Below are 19304 nucleotides of genomic sequence, written 5' to 3'. Positions count from 1 at the left end.
GACAGCAGCGGGTGAACAGGATGCTGGGAAATCGCGAGCGACTGACAGGCTCACAGCAGTTTTTTTTTTTTGGAGTGTTATTGGTGTTGATTTTTTGAAGGTCATCCAGAAAAGCTGTGAAATGAGGGCTCCGCTTCAGCTGTAGAAGGGCAGGAGTGTCCTCACTGCCAATCACGAGAGGCCTCTGCTTATCGGGAAACTGCCACCGGGTTACACTCTGTGTGTGTGTGTGTGCGCGTGTGTGTGTGTGTGTGTGTGTACATGGACTATACAATATACAGGTAGTAGCAGTTCATTAAACCAGAGCAAAAATACTGTGCAGTAGGTTGTAAGTTCTCACATTGTATGTGTATTGTGCTGTACATTTCTAGACATAATTTATGCTCTAAATATTTCTGTATATACTAGGTAATGCTAATCGATAACTAAACTGATCGCTGAGGAACTGCTATCCCTTCTCTGAGTAAACAGTAGTTTAGTAACATAGTAATGTTAGTAATGTTATATAATTATACACAGTATAAATAGCATATGGGGGCAGCCTGTAGCCTAGTGGCTAAGGTACATGACTGAGACCAAGAAGATTGGTAGTGCAATCCCCAGTGCCACGTTGCACACAGCTGTTGGGCCCTTGAGCAAGGCCCTTAACCCCGCATTGCTCCAGGAGGCATTGTCCCCTGCTTAGCCTTATCAACTGTATGTTGCCTTGGATAAAAGCGTCAGCTTTTTTTTTTTTTATTATCATTAAATATTTCAATGCATCGCACTAATTACAAAAACTGTCAGTTAGCAGCAGGGAATTGGAAAGCGTAGCTACACACAGCAGGCCCACGGCTGAGGTGAATGCTGAAGTGTGTGATGTGAAAGCCCAGGGAGGTGAACTCCTACTACGAGTGCTGGCTAGCATCTGGGTGGTGAAAATATCAGGGAAAACACAGCTGAACAGCACTCTTGTGACGTTTAGTAAAAAAAAAAAAAAAAAAAGACCTACAGAATAATTTCCATGGAAATATAGATTATAAGGTAAGGCGAAAATTGCTGTGCAGGTAGTTCTTTTTAAAAGGCCATTAGGCCAAAATGCTGGGCGTCAGGAGCAATGTAATTCAAATTACTCGCCGTGTCATTTGGGCCCTGTGACAAAAAAAAGCAGTGAAGGGTGAGGTGAGAGGAAAGCTTCAGAGGGGTAGAGTGACTCCTGCCTCGGTTTCCAGCGAGTGGAAGGGTGTTAGCAGCTAATAAGCTCACAGGCTCTGTGTTATGGCGCTGGCCCACCATTCTGGACCCTCCTTCAGGCAAGCGGGGGAAAGATCCAAGGGCAATCGATAACTTTTTTCTGAGGAGGGATTCATTGATTCGAGTCTGTGATTCTGTATTTATCTTTGTTTGAGGGAGGGTAGGGCTGTAGAAATGCACAATAGAATGGCAGCATTTAGGCTCCAAACAAAGCTGAACCATTTTTATTTTTTTTGCTTGTGCATTACTCGGCTGGGGCTGTCATCTGTTCCTCCTCGGTGGTAGAAAAATGAATCATTCAGGCTATCGCCCTTTTGTAGTTTTATAGAGTTAAAGAGGTAATTTTGGACTTCTAACAGTCAAGAGAAAAATTGCAGCAACAAACACCCTCAAACCACAACACTGGTTATCCCACCCCTTGTCTGTGAACAAGCTGACGTTTTGACTTTTTCAGTGATAGAAAGGGATTTACAATTGTGTTGTACCAATGTTTTAACACAAAAATTGTACCTTTGAATGCATACCTGGGTCTGTAATTGTTTTGGATTCAAACACTGTTCTGTGCTCGAATGATCTTGACTGGTGCAATTGAGACAACCAAGAGGACCAGAAGGCGGGGTTTGTACTTTTTGAGAGTATTCCACAGGTTACAAATCACCTGACAAGCTCAGTAAAGCGTAGAAAAGTATTTGAATCCAAAACGATTATGAATTTCATACAGGTCTGGTCAAACGTATGGCCAGCGATGAAGAACACCCACCAAGGCTTAAGGGAGGTTGGGGTTTTGGGTTGAAGGAGCCATTGTGCCTTAATATAACCTTTCTGTGCACGGATTACCCATTAGGGAGCAGGGAGCCCAAGCTGTGGTCCAGATCTGTTTGGAATCCTAGGTGGAGAACTGGGGAGGATTTGACAAGGTCCACTGAGTGTCATTCAGTTCACAAAATTGCAGTTTTATTAAGGGGTCAAGAATCCCACACAGAGTAGTACATTTTCCTTATGTAGTGCGTGGAAGCCAGATATATTCCCAGGCAGACATCCGAGCAGTTTTTCTGACTCTAGACTCGAGAATATGAAAGCTGTAAAAACGAGAGCGTTAAGGGAATTACATTATGAAACTGCCAGGAAAGTTACAATATATGATGCATTAAAACCTCTTTCAGTAAACAAATAAAGGTAGCGGATACAAGGGCTCACTCGGTTACACTGCAAGTGCCTATCCTCGGAGTGTGGAAGCTGATATATAAAAATAAAAATCTCCAAAAGAGAGTGGGCGATCTGCATTGGGGAATACTACATAACAGCATTCAAAGTAACAGTACTGTAAATCTATTTAATCCTTCAATGGAAGGAAGGTGTGATTTTTGAGTTCGTGAAGAAAAATACATACTAGCACGTTGAGCAAAATTCTATTTCTATTTCCTTTTCTTTTCACCATTTGTATTTTTGCGTTGGTGTGGTTCTGTTGTTTTTCTGCTGGTATTGCTTACAGTATATTTCCAGCTTTAGTTTTTATATCATACCCTCGGTTTAACAATGCAGGGGTGCCAAACTCCTCCTGGAGTCCTGGAGGGACACTGTGTCTCCAGGTTTGTGGTTTCCTTTAAATCAACAGCCAATTAATACCTGTACAATGAAATAAGGCGGGACACCTTAGCCCATCAATGACTTCAACGAATCGCTCGGTCTGAACCCCGCTGAAAACCAGCAGACACTGCGGTCCTCCAGGACTAGAGATTGACAACCCTGGGGGATTGCAACATAGGGCTCTAAAAAGTCAGCGACCCGTGACACAGTCCATAGGGAAGCCATAATCCCCTGTTACCCCTCCTCTCTCGCTAAATGCCCTGGGGTGCCACAGGTCCTAGGGGAGGAATGGCGTTTGGTCTTTCAGGGGGCAGGAGTGACAGGCCCTCAGCCAAATGTTAATCCACTGCACACTACCATTTCATGAAGGCCTATATTGTTCTCCTTTTGTAAGTCAAAAGTCTGACTTTCCATCACTCAGAGAACTAATGAGTGTTCAAGGCTGAACAAAACAACCAACAAATAACTAATTATGTTAAAGCGCCTCTTCTTAGCACTACCTCATTACTCCAGTCTTTCCCATTACAAATCACTCATTGCCTTGGGGGCAGTTTCCTTATTACCAACATGTGAGGACGGGAGCAGAAAAGCTTGACTGCCAGGAAAAACCTTGACTTTAATGGACTCTGCACATTGAATTTGTCAGCGACGTCTCGCGAAGGCCCATAAGAATTAATTGGGAAGGAGGCTGAAAGGCCTTCCGTGGTGTTTGTGAAGTGAGGAGCGAGATGAGGAGCTTTAAATTGCTTACCGACACAGGAACCCCCGTCGAGCAAGTACGACCCATTGTCATGGAAACCGCTCCGGCACTCACAGTGGTACCAGCCGGGCAGGTTGACGCAGCGTGAGTGGTTGTGACACTGAATGAGACCCTCCGTGCACTCGTCGATGTCTGCCTCGCGGGGAGAGGAAAACACCACAGACAAACAAGCACACACACACACACACAGACAGACAGACACACACACACACACACACAGACACACACACAGTGGAAGTTAATCTCTTCAAACAATAAGAAATGCTCTGTGCAGCCTTTGGAGCAGATCGCTTGTTCTTTTGAATAGTAGCAGTTGGTGCCTGATCTAGCCGTTGTACAGAGCCGTGACTTTCAATGTTGGTAAGTCCACTGCACTTTTGATTAATTCTGAAGACCTTCTTAGGAATGTACAACACTATCTCACTCCCCCCCGCTTCTCTCTGTCTGTCTCTCTGTCTCACACATACACACTCACACCCTCTCTTGCTCTTTCAGTGTGTGTGACAGGGGATTATACTGTATATCATAAAAACCTCAAACCCATAAAACCCAAGGATTATAACTCAATAGACGGGAACATTTCTCAACCAACCACTGTTCCTTTGTTTGATTACACATCAGTGTTTTACAGAGGACATAGCATTTGTTTAAGGAGCTTCACATAAGAAGTCACATGACATTTTATTAACTATCCAACCTTTCACTATCCAAATATCACACACGCTACAAAGTTCCACAAACATTTTCCTTACACTTTCTTTCCCGATGGACACATAAATTGGCTTTGTCAAGTTTCCTTTCACATGCTCTTGTGCCCCTCATTAAGGGCTCGAGATGACCTCCAAAACCAATGACTTTTTAATGTCTTTTTTGTCACGTTACCCGCCTTTTGAATTTAAATCTCAGCATACCATACAGTTTTTTTTTTCCTGTGCCCAAAATTATTTGCTGCAAACGGGGAGAGACCAGGAAAGGTCACACATTTAACAGGTCCCTTGTTGGAAGGATTTCTCCTTGACCTATCACATCACATCTCCTACAGGATCCTGAGAGAAGGTTCCGGTCAATGCAGCTGGAACTTAGATGAGGGCTATTATAATGAGAGAAGCACTCACTGAAAGGTGAGATTTGAACCGGTGCCTCTCTTTCACCAAAAGGCTCCAAAGATGAAAGTGTTACAATCAGATAAAAGTAAGATCTCCTCTAGCTCAGGACAACGTTGTGTTGTACTTGAAGGTTGCAGTCGCCTGCATCCTACAAGCTTTACTACACCTCACTGTACTTACTAGTGAACTACAGTAAATGGTAAGAATTTATATAGCAACTTTATCCAAAGTGCTGTACAATTGATGTTTCTCATTCACCCATTAACACACACTCACACACCAATGACGATTGGCTGCCATGCAAGGCACCAACCAGCTGGTCAGGAGCAATTGGGGTTAGGTGTCTTGCTCAGGGACACTTCGACACACCCAGGGCGGGATTGAACCGGTAACCCTCCGACTGCCAGACGACTGCTCTTACCTACTGAGCTAATGTCGCTAGCTAAGCTACACCCTCTGAGCTACACCCTCTACACTATCATATGGGATGCATACTATTGTGCTCACCTTGTGTTCACTTAATAGAAATGAGAAGAAAGGAGAAGTAGGCATTGCACAGACAGCAGCAGTATATGGGGGAGAAGGTGGAGAAGGGGTGGAGTGGGTTTGGCTTCAAAGATGCTATAAATGTCAGCCTGCTGCAACAGTGCTAACACTGGAGAATTCTCACTCAAAAACACAAACAAAATTCAAAAACTATAAAAATATTTCCTTTGAACATAAATTAACCTGCAGCACAATACATGTTTTCAGAATCAGAGGTATAGTGATGTGAACAATTATTCTTCAAATTCAATATCCATGCATTACAATGCCTTGTTGTCATACAATATTATTAAGTTTGACATGCTTCTAGCTTTTTATTGTTTATCTTATTTTTTTAATTATCTAATGCCAATTTACAAAACAATTTAGAAGCACTGTTTGTCGACTTGTATGTAGTGCTAATTTAAAACCCTTCCTGTCATATTAACAACAATTTATCATAAAAGACAACGTTGTTATCTTATGTGCTAAAAGTGTATAATTATCATACCATTATAAAATGACATTTAGCCTTAACACACCAGATTCTTGATTTATAACCACAAATACTCTTTTTAGTCATCAAATAGCATTTTCTTGTAAGCTGTTTTATTTTGTGTAATTGTGACACCTGGGGGTTCTCCTTCATATTTTCTGCTTCACTTGGTAGTTTTGACACTCAGAACAACTGCGTTCATCCTTCAATATAAAGTTATGCCACTTATGAGCTGAGATTCCACACCCACCCTTAAAGTAAATATACAAGTTTAACTGTTCAAACTTGTAAAAGGTAAGCAGCATTTAGAAAGACTAAATAATGAAAATGAAAAAATATTCACACTGCTCAAAAAAAATTAAAGGGAACACTTAATCATCACAGTGTAACACCAAGTCAGTTAAACTTCAGGGACATCAATCTGTCCATTTAGGAAGCACAAGTGATCGTGAATCTATTTCACCTGCTTTGGTGCAAATGAAAGTGACAACAGGTGCAATGGAGATGCAAAAGCAAAACAACCCCCAAAAAGGAAATGGTTTTGCCTGTGGTGGCCACTCTCTCCTTATGCTTCCTGACTGATTCTTCTCTAGTTTTGTGTTCTGCTAGTGTCCTTGTCACTACTGGTAGCAGGAGGCGGTACTTGCAGCCTAATCAGGTCGCACAGGTAGTCCAGCTCCTCCAGGATGGCACATTCATATGTGCGGTCGCAAGAAGGTTTGCTGTGTCTCCCAGCACAGTCTCAAGAGCATGGAGGAGATACCAGGAGACCGGCCATTACACAAGGAGAGCTGGACAGGGCCATAGAAGGGCATCAACCAAGCAGCAGGACCGGTATCTGCTCCTTTGTGTGAGAAGGAACTGGAGGAGCCCTACAAAATGACCTCCAGCAGGCTACTGGTGTGCATGTTTCTGACCAAACTGTCAGAAACCGACTCCATGAGGGTGGCATGAGGGCCCCACGTCCTCTTGTGGGACCTGTGCTCACAGCTATGCACCATGCAGCTCGATTGGCATTCGCTAGAGATGACCAGAATTGGCAGGTCCGCCACTGGCGCCCTGTTCTCTTCACAGATGAGAGCAGGTTCACACTGAGCACATGTGACAGGCGTGAAAGAGTCTGGAGATGCTGTGGTGAACGTTATGCTGCCTGTAACATCGTCCAGCATGACCGGTTTGGCAGTGGGTCAGTGATGGTCTGGGGAGGCATATCCTTTGAGGCTCGCACATACCTCCATGTCATAGCCAATGGTATTCTGACTGGTGTTATGTAACCAGGATGAAATCCTCAGACCTATTGTCAGACCTTACGCTGGCGCTAATGCCTGGCCTCATGTGGCCAGAGTGTGAAGGCAGTTCCTAGATGAGGAAGGCATTGATGCTTTGTAAAACCCCACGCTAACCCAATGACGGAATTTAGCGAGGGCCAAAGGGGTTTGCGTGCTTGTCCTTCTGGTGTTGCTGGAAGAATATTAGTAGGGTTAAATAGTAATGACCGCAATGCGGAGAGTCTAGATCAGCTAATGAATAAACCACGTTACAAAGACAGTAGTACCACTCTGCCTTCCGCTCTTTACTGGTCTCGGCTGACCAAGAATCTCCACAGTAGGGTCAATACATCTACCTTCATTATCTGACTCCATTTAAGATATCATTTAGAAATTTGGGTTTGAAACATACGCAAACCTCGGGAGTGATTACACTCGACTCTTACCTGCGCCACCATTACTCAATATATGCTCCCGGGATTAGCATTATTGCTGAAATCTCAGTTCGGCGGAGAACTCAGAGGCTGAGGGTCTAGCCAACACAATACATGCAAAACACTGCCCTGATAGTTGCGAGCCCAGGTCAGCGTGTATTTAGAGGGCTCCTTAGAGTTAACTTGACAGGAACCGGCGTATAAACGTCCATGGGTTCCCTTCACGCCAAATTACAAGAGCCATACACCACCAATCCTTTTATGGGCCGAACTTGACGGCCTCTCAGCTTAGAACTACCACAAATGTACCAAGCCGCTGATCAGTCGGTCTTTAGCCACCATTTCCCCCTGAGTATTCAGTTGTAATTTAGGCTGAAAAAGGTACAAGATTAATTACAGTCATGGAGATCACGCAAGTACAAACAAAATAGTTTATTCAGGTAGGTTATTAGCTTTAGAATTCCAATAGTCAATTACAGAATACACAAATTAAGAATAGAGATAGAGTAAATCATCATACCTAGCCTGCGTCGGCTACACACAGACAAAGAGTAGAACATGCAGAGTGCGGGAAGCCGATTACAATCTTCCTGATACTTACATATACGTACAGTATGCTGTGTGGGAAGTCGATACGATCTTCCGCTGCTACACATACATACATACATACACAAGACATGTTGTGTGGGAAGTCGAATACGATCTTCCCAGATTGGTCTGTCTCCCTTGCTTTTATGCCAAATCATACGTTTGAAACCAGGCGGCAGTGCCATAAATCAACCTGGAGGAATTTAGACCCCCACCCTTGGGGGTTGTTAAGTAAGGAAAATGAGATGATTCCCAGAGAGGACGTGTAGGTTTTCCCTTGAGTTACTGAAACTATGGTTTATTAAACTCCATTTGGTAAGAAATGTATCTCATCCGATTCCTTGATTTTACCATACCAAACAGATTACCCTTATGTTTTATTATGTTGCAGTTATCATGAAACTTCCCTCCTGATTATCCATTTTACATGCAATTCCTGTTACTATTACATAAGACTTAATGCAATAATACAAGGATCACATGGGCAATGTTTTCAAGGTTTTACTGGGTCTATTTACTATCTTAATAGCAGTTTTGAATATTTAATCTAGGAGAGCAGTCACCGGTGTAATGACAGCAGTGCCAAAATGAGGGCACTGTGGGAGTGTCCGGAGCATTTCCCATAGGAGGTGCCCTGGTGGTGGGTCACAGGCTCCTTCTCTTCCCATGACCCCTGTGACCTCTCAACTAAAACACAGCCACAGTCCATCTTACCCTTATCTCCTTCGGCGCCGATGGCCTGAAACTCCCCAAAAGGTAGTCTAAACAGCATTGACCAGAAACCCCAGCTCTCAGGCCCCTCACAAATGGCAGCCCTTCCTGACCTTAACCACTACGATACAGGCCGCCCCATCATATCTATGAATGCTGTAGTTGGGAGTTCTCATGATAACTGCATTATGCTGTAAATATGTATTCGTGCCTCTCATGGTAATATACCTTTTGGATAAACCTGATTTGGGTGAATGAAAGGAAAGGAGACAAAACCCCAGATTGCTTGGTTTCTTCTCCTTATCTCCAAAATCTAGGCCTTAGTTCTTGACCCTAGAAACGTGTCACCCATCTGTAATTTACCGCCAAACTCCCACCAGTGAGACCTTAGTCAGGGAGCTAAAACAAATGGCTTCTACAGAGACAGCTTTTGCCCAGTTTCCCCACAGGCATGTGTGCCAAAAAGGTGGGGGCTAACAATATATGGTCCGGGAGGGGGGGAAGTCAGCAAGCTGACCAGCGCATGACACCAAATGTTACTTATTACTGGCTTACAGCTTAATCACTCCCTACTCCCTACGTGAGCTGCACGTTCACGCCTGTTTTCCGTTCTGGTTCCTCAGTGGTGGAATGACTTGCCTACCACTGTCAGGACAGCAGAATCCCTCCCCCTATTTCGACGCAGACTAAAAACACACCTTTTCAAACTGTACCTTAGTCCTACCTCCTGATTTCCCCCGCCCCCCTTTCTGTTATCCTATCCCTCTTGTCTAACCCCCCAAAAAAATTAAAATAAATGTAAATGTAAATGTAAATGTAAAATTGATGCCATTGACTGGCCCTCATCTTCCCCTGACCTAAATCCAATTGAGCACCTATGGGAAATTATGTACCGGTGCATCCGAGGCCGCCAATTACCGCCACAGACTGTCCAGGAGCTCACTGATGCCCTGATCCAGGTCTGGGAGGACTCATCAGGGGCATGTCGGGAGTGTGTACAGGCACGGGGGGGCCATACACACTTACTGAGTCATAGTATGAGTTGCCGTGATAAAATTCACACGTTGGATCAGCCTGTGAATTACATTTTTTACTTAGATTTTCGGTGTGATTTTGAATCCAGCCCTCAATGGGCTGATGATTTTGGTTTCCTTCGACGGTTGTTACGTCATTTTGTTCTCAACAAATTATACAATGCACATTGGTAAATATTTTCAACTTCTGATGTGTCCCTTAAGTGTTTTGAGCAGTGTATTTAAGTGTATACATTTCAATCTGTACCACCGCTACAGTGCTGTATTGCCTGTAATGATCTATAACTTGTAGTGTTAAGAAATGAGGGGGTTTGACATTGATTAAAAGTACAATGTTTGTCTCATAGCAATCCAGTTACTGAAATTAATATTTACCACATACAGGAAAACCCATTCATTGGGGAAAAATGACCACAATCAAGTTCCTTTATCTCTTTGCAGATTTATAATTGCTAACCAGCTAAGTGAAGTCCCAGCTCTCTTCATGGGAATTACAATAATTATTTATGTATTCCTGCCTTCAGGCTAATTAAAAACAAAACTTCATTTTAGATTTTTTACCAAGTGTTCCATTATATGATAGTACAGATTGAATATCAGATAGCAATTCTACTACCCTTTCTCTGGGAATCTGATTAAATTAGTAAGTGCTAGGCAGACTGTATGCTAATTTAATCACTCAGGTAGCTAACGGAAGTCAAACTCATGACTCACTAGCTGGCAATTAATAATAAATAATAGTGGCATCTTAAAATGCATTTATAAACTGTTGTCAAATCTATACATTAGTAGGATGTACAAATGTATGGTATTTGACAGCAAAGTTTGAACTGAACAATTTACAGTAGATGTAAAAGGCTTTTGGGGCATGTGTGAATCTACAGCAGAACTAACTCCAACAATACATGATCTTATTTTCTCTGTCTAAATTGAATATTCTCCGAACAAGCTGATCTCAGCACCTGAGAGCCTAGATGCTAAAGACCCTGACGTACGGATTGAAGGTATTTAAGAATTTTCCAGGTCTCTATTCCTTGTTGATTACAGAGAGAGCTATATAACATATTTTACAGGCTGAAAAAACAACAAAAATCATATTAATCAACTGTAGCTGCCTCTGCTTGTACATATATATTCTGATATCTGCCCTAAAAACCGCACAACAATACCATGGCCGTTAACAGTTTTTTGTAAGGTTTATGTTCACAGCATTATGCAGTCCTGTTCAACAACCAGTACATTACCTGTAAAATAATAGCACGCAACCTAAACACACACAAAGATCATTACACTTTCCATCAATAACATTTTCCTCCAGAATGTCAATTATGCTGTAGAAAGCTAAATATAAAAATCCTGATGGTCACTGCCTGTCAAAACATTTTATAGGCACTGGACAGCAAACACTATTATGAAGTACCAGGTATTCAGCAAGTAGAAGGCATTTTAATTACCGTTTAATCACAAGGTTGGAATACGACTATAATTAGGTTTGGCTTACACTTTCTTATACACAGTCTCCCATTTAACAAAGTAATTTTAGATAAACATCTGATAAAACATTGAAATTCTTTGAAATTCTGTAATAACAGATGGAATCAAGACAGGTCATCTAGACTGAGTTATATTAAGCCAAAGAGAGTCTGAGGGCTCAGTTTTCTGACAGGCGCACGGTGTGTTGCTCACTGCAATCATGCACCATGGATTTCTACGGACCTGTGCCGTTTGACAATAATAATAACCCAAAGTGCGTGGGGAGCCATTGCTTGGGGTGTGTCAGTCAAGAAGAGCAGCACATTGCTATTTTGTGGAGTTTATTGCAATTTCCCCAATTTGCCCCCTTTGCTACCCACCTGCTCAACCCAGGTCTACGGCGCAAGTCGCTGCCCAGTCTGCGGCATACTGCTAATTTCACATGCAATGCATGCATTAAGAGCCAATTAACAGTTTATTCAGTTTGTCTTTCAGTCTGCCTGTCATGCCTGTCTTTCAGGGTGAGAGGAAACCGGAGTGTATCTGGTCACTTACGATTCAAACCCAGAAACTCCTTTTTACCAGGCGCCAGTGCTAACCACTACACCAGCGTGCTGCTCTGAGGTAAATTGACTGGCTATGAATGAATTCAGTTTCAAAACACCCACCGATAATATATTCAGCATAATCCAGCCCGTGTGCCATCTGTACCACACGCTTCGAGCTATGCACTTCCCACAAAAATACCAGCATTCTGTCACCATTGACTTGAGCCATGCACCATGCAAGATTGATTCTGGAAAATAGAGCCCTGAGTGTTGGTCCAGAGAGATGCACATCTTAGGACCCAGTGCAGTACCATCCTGGCTTGTAGGTTCCTGGTGCTCCTACTCTCTCACTGACTATCACCATAGAAACACCTGTGACCACGCCCAAAATATAACATCTACCGCTACCTACCTACCGAGTCGAACTCTACTGCCCACATGGCTAAACCACTTGGCCAAACCAAACTTGGGGAGACTTTCACCAGCTCCTCACTTAGATGACATTTGAACAGTGGTTGATGTACTACCAGTCGAACTGCTCATTTTTGTAGTGGTTCTTTAAACTGCAACAACATTGCTTTAATATTTAATGTTTGCATTCTCCCACAAATATAACCTTTTAGATAGAAAACTATGAACTGTCGTCATGCCAATGGAAGATTGACTGGTTTGTGAGGTGTCTCCTCTAATCCAAAATAATTAAACATTAAAACATTTTTACAGTGGTGTGAAAAAGTGTTTGCCCCCTTCCTAATTTCTTATTTTTTTGCATGTTTGTCACACTTAAATGTTTCAGATCATCAATCAAATTTAAATATTAGTCAAAGACAACACAAGTAAACACAAAATGCATTAAAAAATGTTTTTAAATGAAGGTTTTTATTATTAAGGGAGAAAAAAAATCCAAACCTACATGGCCCTGTGTGAAAAAGTGATGACCCCAAGAGCGCAGCGACGACTCATCCAAGAGGTCACAAAAGACCCCACAACAACATCCAAAGAACTGCAGGCCTCACTTGCCTCAGTTAAGGTCAGTGTTCATGACTCCACCATAAGAAAGAGACTGGGCAAAAATGGCCTGCATGGCAGAGTTCCAAGACGAAAACCACTGCTGAGCAAAAAGAACATTAAAGCTCGTCTCAATTTTGCCAGAAAACATCATTATGTTCCCCAAGACTTTTGGGAAAATACTCTGTGGTCTGACGAGACAAAAGTTGAACTTTTTGGAAGGTATGGGTCCCATTACATCTGGCGTAAAAGTAACACCGCATTTCAGAAAAAGAACATCATACCAACAGTAAAATATGGTGGTGGTAGTGTGATGGTCTGGGGCTGTTTTGCTGCTTCAGGACCTGGAAGACTTTCTGTGATAAATGGAACCATGAATTCTGCTGTCTACCAAAAAATCCTGAAGGAGAATGTCCGGCCATCTGTTCGTGACCTCAAGCTGAAACGAACTTGGGTTCTGCAGCAGGACAATGATCCAAAACACACCAGCAAGTCCACCTCTGAATGAAGACTTTGGAGAGGCCTAGTCAAAGTCCTGACCTGAATCCTAGTCCAGGCGCTCGTCATTTCCCGCCTGGATTACTGCAACTCCCTCCTAGCCGGTCTCCCAGCATGTGCCATCAAGCCCCTCCAGCTGGTCCAGAATGCTGCAGCCCGCCTGATCACCAATCAGCCCAGGTCGGCTCATGTCACCCCGCTTCTCATTGGCCTCCACTGGCTTCCCATTGCCGCACGCATCCGTTTCAAGGCCCTAGTGTTGGCATTTCAGGCTGCTAAGGGGACTGCCCCACCTTACATACAATCCCTGATCACTCCCTACTCCCCAGCTAGACCACTCCGGTCTGCCAGCTCTGGTCGCCTTACGGTTCCCTCTTTACGTGCACCTGGCGATCGAGCTGCACGTTCACGCCTGTTTTCCGTTCTGGTTCCTCAGTGGTGGAATGACCTGCCTACCACTGTCAGAACAGCAGAATCCCTCCCCCTATTTCGACGCAGACTCAAAACCCACCTTTTCAAACTCTACCTTAGTCCTCCCTCCTGATTTCCCGTGCCCCTCCTTTCTGATATCCCTATCCTTGTCTAACCCCCCCCCCAAAAAAAAAAAAAAAAAAAAAACTTCTGATGACAACTATGTTTAGAACAGCATTTCCTGTGTATTTTGCTAGTTTCTGGATGTGATGCTCTGACTTATGGTAGAACCTATGCACTTGTAAGTCGCTTTGGATTAAAAGCGTCTGCCAAATGACTAAAATGTAAAAAATGTAAATGTAAAGATGCTGTGGCATGACCATAAAAAGGCGGTTCATGCTCGAAAACCCTCCAATGTGGCTGAATTACAACAATTCTGCAAAGATGAGTGGGCCAAAATTCCTCCACAGTGCTGTAAGAGACTCATTGCAAGTTATCGCAAACGCTTGATTGCAGTTGTTGCTGCTACGGGTGGCCCAACCAGTTATACCTAATAGGGGGCAATCACGTTTTCACACAGGGTCATGTAGGTTTGGATTTTTTTTCTCCCTTAATAATAAAAACCTTCATTTAAAAACTGCATTTTGTGTTTACTTGTGTTGTATTTGACTAATATTTAAATTTGTTTGATGATCTGAAACATTTAAGTGTGACAAACATGCAAAAAAAGAAGAAATCAGGAAGGGGGCAAACACTTTTTCACATCACTGTACATAGTTTTAAAACAGGGCAGTAGTTTGCAAGTGTAGTGTTTCTGCACTGAACCTAAACAGCGGATTCTGGTGGCCAAAGACTATATCATACATTGAAGTAGACAATATAACTGTATTTATCATTTTAAGTCAAAATTAGGGTGATATTTCCATTTCCCCAAATTAGCGATGTACATATCTCCATTAAATCATATAAAATGTAATTTTCTTCAGCAGAAGATTTATTACCATTATACATTCATAACCAATATTTGCAGACATTTTAGGTGTAAATAACTTATATTGATTGCTCTTGTAATTATACAAAATCGAATTGAAAATTGTTTGATATTAATTGTATGTTCATTGTAAATTATTTTTAATTGGATATATTGTATCATGTTTTCTTTTTTGTTGATGATTTTAAATGGGATATTTTGTATCATGTTTTTACCATGTTTATTTTGTATTTTGCACAATGTAAGGTGACCTTGAGTGTCCAGAAAGGCGCCACTTCAAATAAAATGTATTATTATTATTATTTATTTTTGCCACAGATAGACATCTGAAAATGATGAATCACTACAAGGCAGTATCTGGAGCACAGATTCACAGATAGGTAAAGATGAAGGGATTCTGAGGAACAGGCCTGACAGCCTGGTCCATTTCCTGTAGAATGACTCAGCTGTCTTCAGTCAATTTGAAGTAACATGAAGAGCAAGAAGCTTTCAGAGCAAGTTATGGATAAAATTATTGAGAAGATCATGAGAAGGGTACAAAAAAAGTCTCTGAATATCCTGGTCATCATACTATGCAAGCACTGCCTTGATAAGACAGTCCCTGGAGCCTAAACTGGTCCCTCAAACTGGTGAGGGATGGCTGTTCGGCCAACCACAGCTTTCAAAGAGTTTAGTGGGTTGGATGGCAGAAAATGCATCAGTCAGCAATTTCCAGAACCCCGCACAAAACTAGCCTGCATGGCAGAGGCAAAAAGAAAGCCATCTCAAAAACATCTCAAAGCTTGTGTACTTGCAGCACAGCACTTGTGTGATCCAGCAAGAATGTGGCCAAAGCTACTGTCAGCAAAAACATGAAATGATTTGGTCTAAATACCAATCATTATATTTGGTGCAGTCCCAACATATCTCCCAGCAAACACCATGCGTACTGTGAAGCATGGTGGTGACATCAAAATATAGGGTTGCTTCTCATCAGCAGGAGCTGGAAAGCTTGTTAAGGTTGAACAGAGAATGGACTGCACAAAGTAAAGGCAAAATCCCTTTCAGACTGAAAAATGGGGCAAAGATTTATCTCCCAGCAATCATCTATGAGAATCTGTGGCAGGACTTGAGAACTGCTGTCCATAATTAATCCCAAGTAAGCAATTTGAAAGAGCTTGAGCTCTTCTTGACTGACTCAAGAGGGACGTGTGCAAAAATGAGAAGGGACTTGCCCAAAAAGACTTGCTACGGTAGTTGTTGGAAGAAGGTACTTCCCTGAAATATTCAGGTGAAAGGTCTCTTTTTCTGACATTAACTGAAATGTATTTTACCCTTAAAGGTGTTCAGTATGAGCATATTGAATCTCTCTGGTGTGGTCATAGAGGTATGCACTATGGCACCATATACTCATATATTAGCTAGACCTGTACACCAGCCTGTTAATGCAAATATTTATATTCGGCCAATCATGTGGCAGCCAGTAAATGCATAAAAACATGGTGACTTAGTCAAGAGGTCCAGCTGTTTTTCACACCAAATGTCAGAATGGGGAAGAAATGTGATCTAAGTGACTTTGACCGTGGAATGATTGTTGGTGCCAGACAGGGTGGATTGAATAGCTCAGAAACTGCTGATCTGGGATTTTCACAGACAACAGTCTCTATACTTTGCAGAGAATGGCAGCAGTTCTGCAGGCAGAAACACATTGTTAATGAGAAAGGTTGGTGGAGAAGGGCCAGACTGGTCAAAGCTGACAGGAAGGTGACAGTAATTCAAATAACAGTGGTATGCAGAAGACCAGCAGCAGCAGCAGACCGATAATAGCTGTAATGAATACCTAATAAAGTGTTCACTGAGTGTATATTCTATCCCTCTCCCTGAAAAGAATTCAGATCCAGACAAATCTCCATCCTCTTCCATTACCTGTATTTTTTGATGTTTTTAACCTCCTCTTGTTCATCCAATACCACTAAAGGCAGTTCCTCAGATGGAAGAACATGGAGTGCAGTACATCATACCTTAAGGGGCTCAATTATGAAAAGCAGGAAATAAATGTGTTTCCTACCCAGTTGTGCAAGCAGCAGATGGGCACGCGCTCCTCGCGCCAGTGCTCGACGCGTACCGACGCAACCAAGCGGCAAGGAAAACAAATCTCCCAAACACCCTGGGCTAAAGGCAGAGGCTCCATGGGGAGGAAACTAATTACAGAAATGATGTGTTAGTCTTTGCTTTACAAGCACCTGCTTTGAAAGGGTTCATAGTTATTTCCATATCAAGCCTTATATTTCTGTTTGGCTTTCCTCTCCCTTGGCTCTTCCTCCATAGACAACAAGGGGGGAGAAACGCTCTCACGTCAGATACTTCCAGAAAAGGCCTTGAATCCGCTGACAGAGAAGCGTGCTGACGAACCATTATCATTTCAAACAAATACTCAGCTCTTGTACGTGTTGAGTTGTGCGACTGAGGACATACTAATGAACTTTCTGCCACAGTTTATACTCTCAGACACAAAGTGACAGTGGAGGTACACTTTTGCTCTTCAAGGAAAATAGTGATGTTCTCTTTGGGTACAAATGAATATTTTTTCCAAGGAAACATGTGGAAAATAGTTAAATATTGCTGGCTAGGGGTACAATGTTATGTATATAGTGTTCTGCCTCAGTGACAAGCATTTGTATCTTTCTAGGCACTTTTCGTACCTTTATTTCTGAGAATGTATAACATTTTCTACATTTCAGATGGGTAAACTAGTGCAAATTACCTGATCCTATCCTACAGCAAATAGAGAACGAGGACATAAACACAGTGCTGGAGTGCTTTCTTGTAATCTTTACTATGTCCCAATGATCAATAGTCCCACTTTCAGTTCAAAACCATGTTCAATTATAGCTCAGTAGTTGTGCTTTTCTAGTGCTGTGTGGAACATATATTTGATCCGGGAAAGTAATATACAGTACAGTAGGATGCCCATATTATCTCTTGACAGGAAGGCATTGACAAATTCAGTATAAAGCTATTTATTTCATTATGTAACACTGGCCTCGCAAAATCTATTTCTGTAATAGGTGCCATTACTCATTAAGGTATTTACACAATGAAATTGTTAATTAAGCAAAAAAGGGGTTCAAAAGAAAGACGGTGACTGCAGTAATGATGAAGATGGTCAATTATGCTATTTTCAGACTATATGGAGTTATGGGACCCTGCATTTGACCACTGATTAGGCAAGGGGTAGGGTGCAAATGCGCTTTACTTTTACGCGTTTATCTTACAAAAGCAAAAAGGAACACAGCAGTCGAGAATCAAGCCCAGGAACAGCAGTCATTACAGCCTTTCAATATACTCTACATTAGTACCAATGGGCAAGAAAAAAAAAAAAAAAACCTGCCCACACTTGATATTAAGTGTACACTTATGACCATTTCTTAATGCCATGAAGCAGGTGTAAAACTTTCACCAATGATGAAACATTGTAATTACCATTTGCACAATAAGAATTTCATAATATGTAACAATTTACAAAATTTCTTCAGCAAGGAACCCAGCATTATATAGGGATCTAGAATGTGACATATGCAAGTTACTCATACTACATAAAGGTGACTGGTAAGCAAACAAATGTAGTATTTATTTAGGAAGGAATACTGACATGTTAGGTAACGCATTATACAGTCAGTGATCCCTTTATTACGTAGACCTGTACACACCAGCTTGTTAATGCACATATTTAATCAGCCAATCATAGGGCAGTAACTAAATGCATAAAACATTGCAGACGTGGTCAAGAGGTAGAGCTGTTTTTCACACCAAATGTCAGAATGGGGAAGAAATGTGATCTAAGTGACTTTGACCGTGTAGTGATTGTTGATGCCAGACAGGGTGGTTTAAATCTCAGGAACTGCTGATCTCCTAGGATTTTCATGCACAACAGTCTCTAGTGGTTGCAGAGAATGGTGTGAAAAACAAAAAACATCCAGTGAGCAGCAGTTCTGTGGGCAGAAATGCATTGCTAATTAGAGAGGTCCGAGGAGAATGACCAGACTTGCGAAAGCTGACAGGAAGGTGACAGTAAAACAAATTACCACACATTACAACAGTGGTATACAAAAGAGCATCTCTGAACACACAACACATCAAACCTCTGAGTGGATAGACTACAGCAGCAGAAGTCTTAAAAAAAGAAGTCTAATAAATACCTAATAAAGTGCTCACTGAGTGTATAAGCCTCAAGATGGATGTATGACAATACAATGTAAAGTATGTGGGTTATTTTGAAATTAGACAGAATTAGTATCAGTACATTACAAAATCAATCACTGCACAAAGAATGTGGATGTGCCACTAGAAATAATTCCTTTATGAAATATGGTTTCGATAAAACTCTCGTAGCATTCTCAAGTGGCTAGCGTAATGTGATTGTACCAAGTACAACCGGACATTCTTGTGCTTACAGAAATGCCCCAAGCGTACTACGGTCTGGAGAAGCAGTGGTGGGAATAAACTGAAGTTGAGTTTAAGTTTAATGGCTTCTCCCTCTCTTCCCAACTGTCATTTTTTTATATACGACTTTCTCCGATCAGCAGAGAACAGAGGCACTGCCTGCAGTATCTCACCATAGGCCAGGGACATACAATACAGTAGTCACATTAAA

The 19304-nt window shown here is 42.0% G+C and overlaps 1 protein-coding gene across 2 annotated transcripts in view; it reads right to left on the bottom strand.

Moving 5' to 3' along the window:
• Nucleotides 1-19304, bottom strand: part of LOC133130530 (protein kinase C-binding protein NELL1-like) — a 204051-nt gene that overhangs the window by 17540 nt on the left and 167207 nt on the right. For both annotated transcript variants that reach the window (XM_061245181.1, XM_061245182.1), the window contains exon 16: nt 3572-3712. In XM_061245181.1, coding sequence (XP_061101165.1) covers nt 3572-3712 — 141 coding nt within the window. The remainder of the gene's footprint in view (nt 1-3571; nt 3713-19304) is intronic.

The sequence above is a fragment of the Conger conger genome, chromosome 6 (assembly GCF_963514075.1).
Source record: "Conger conger chromosome 6, fConCon1.1, whole genome shotgun sequence".
NCBI lineage: Eukaryota > Metazoa > Chordata > Actinopteri > Anguilliformes > Congridae > Conger > Conger conger.
This window is presented reverse-complemented; position numbering and strand designations above follow the sequence as displayed.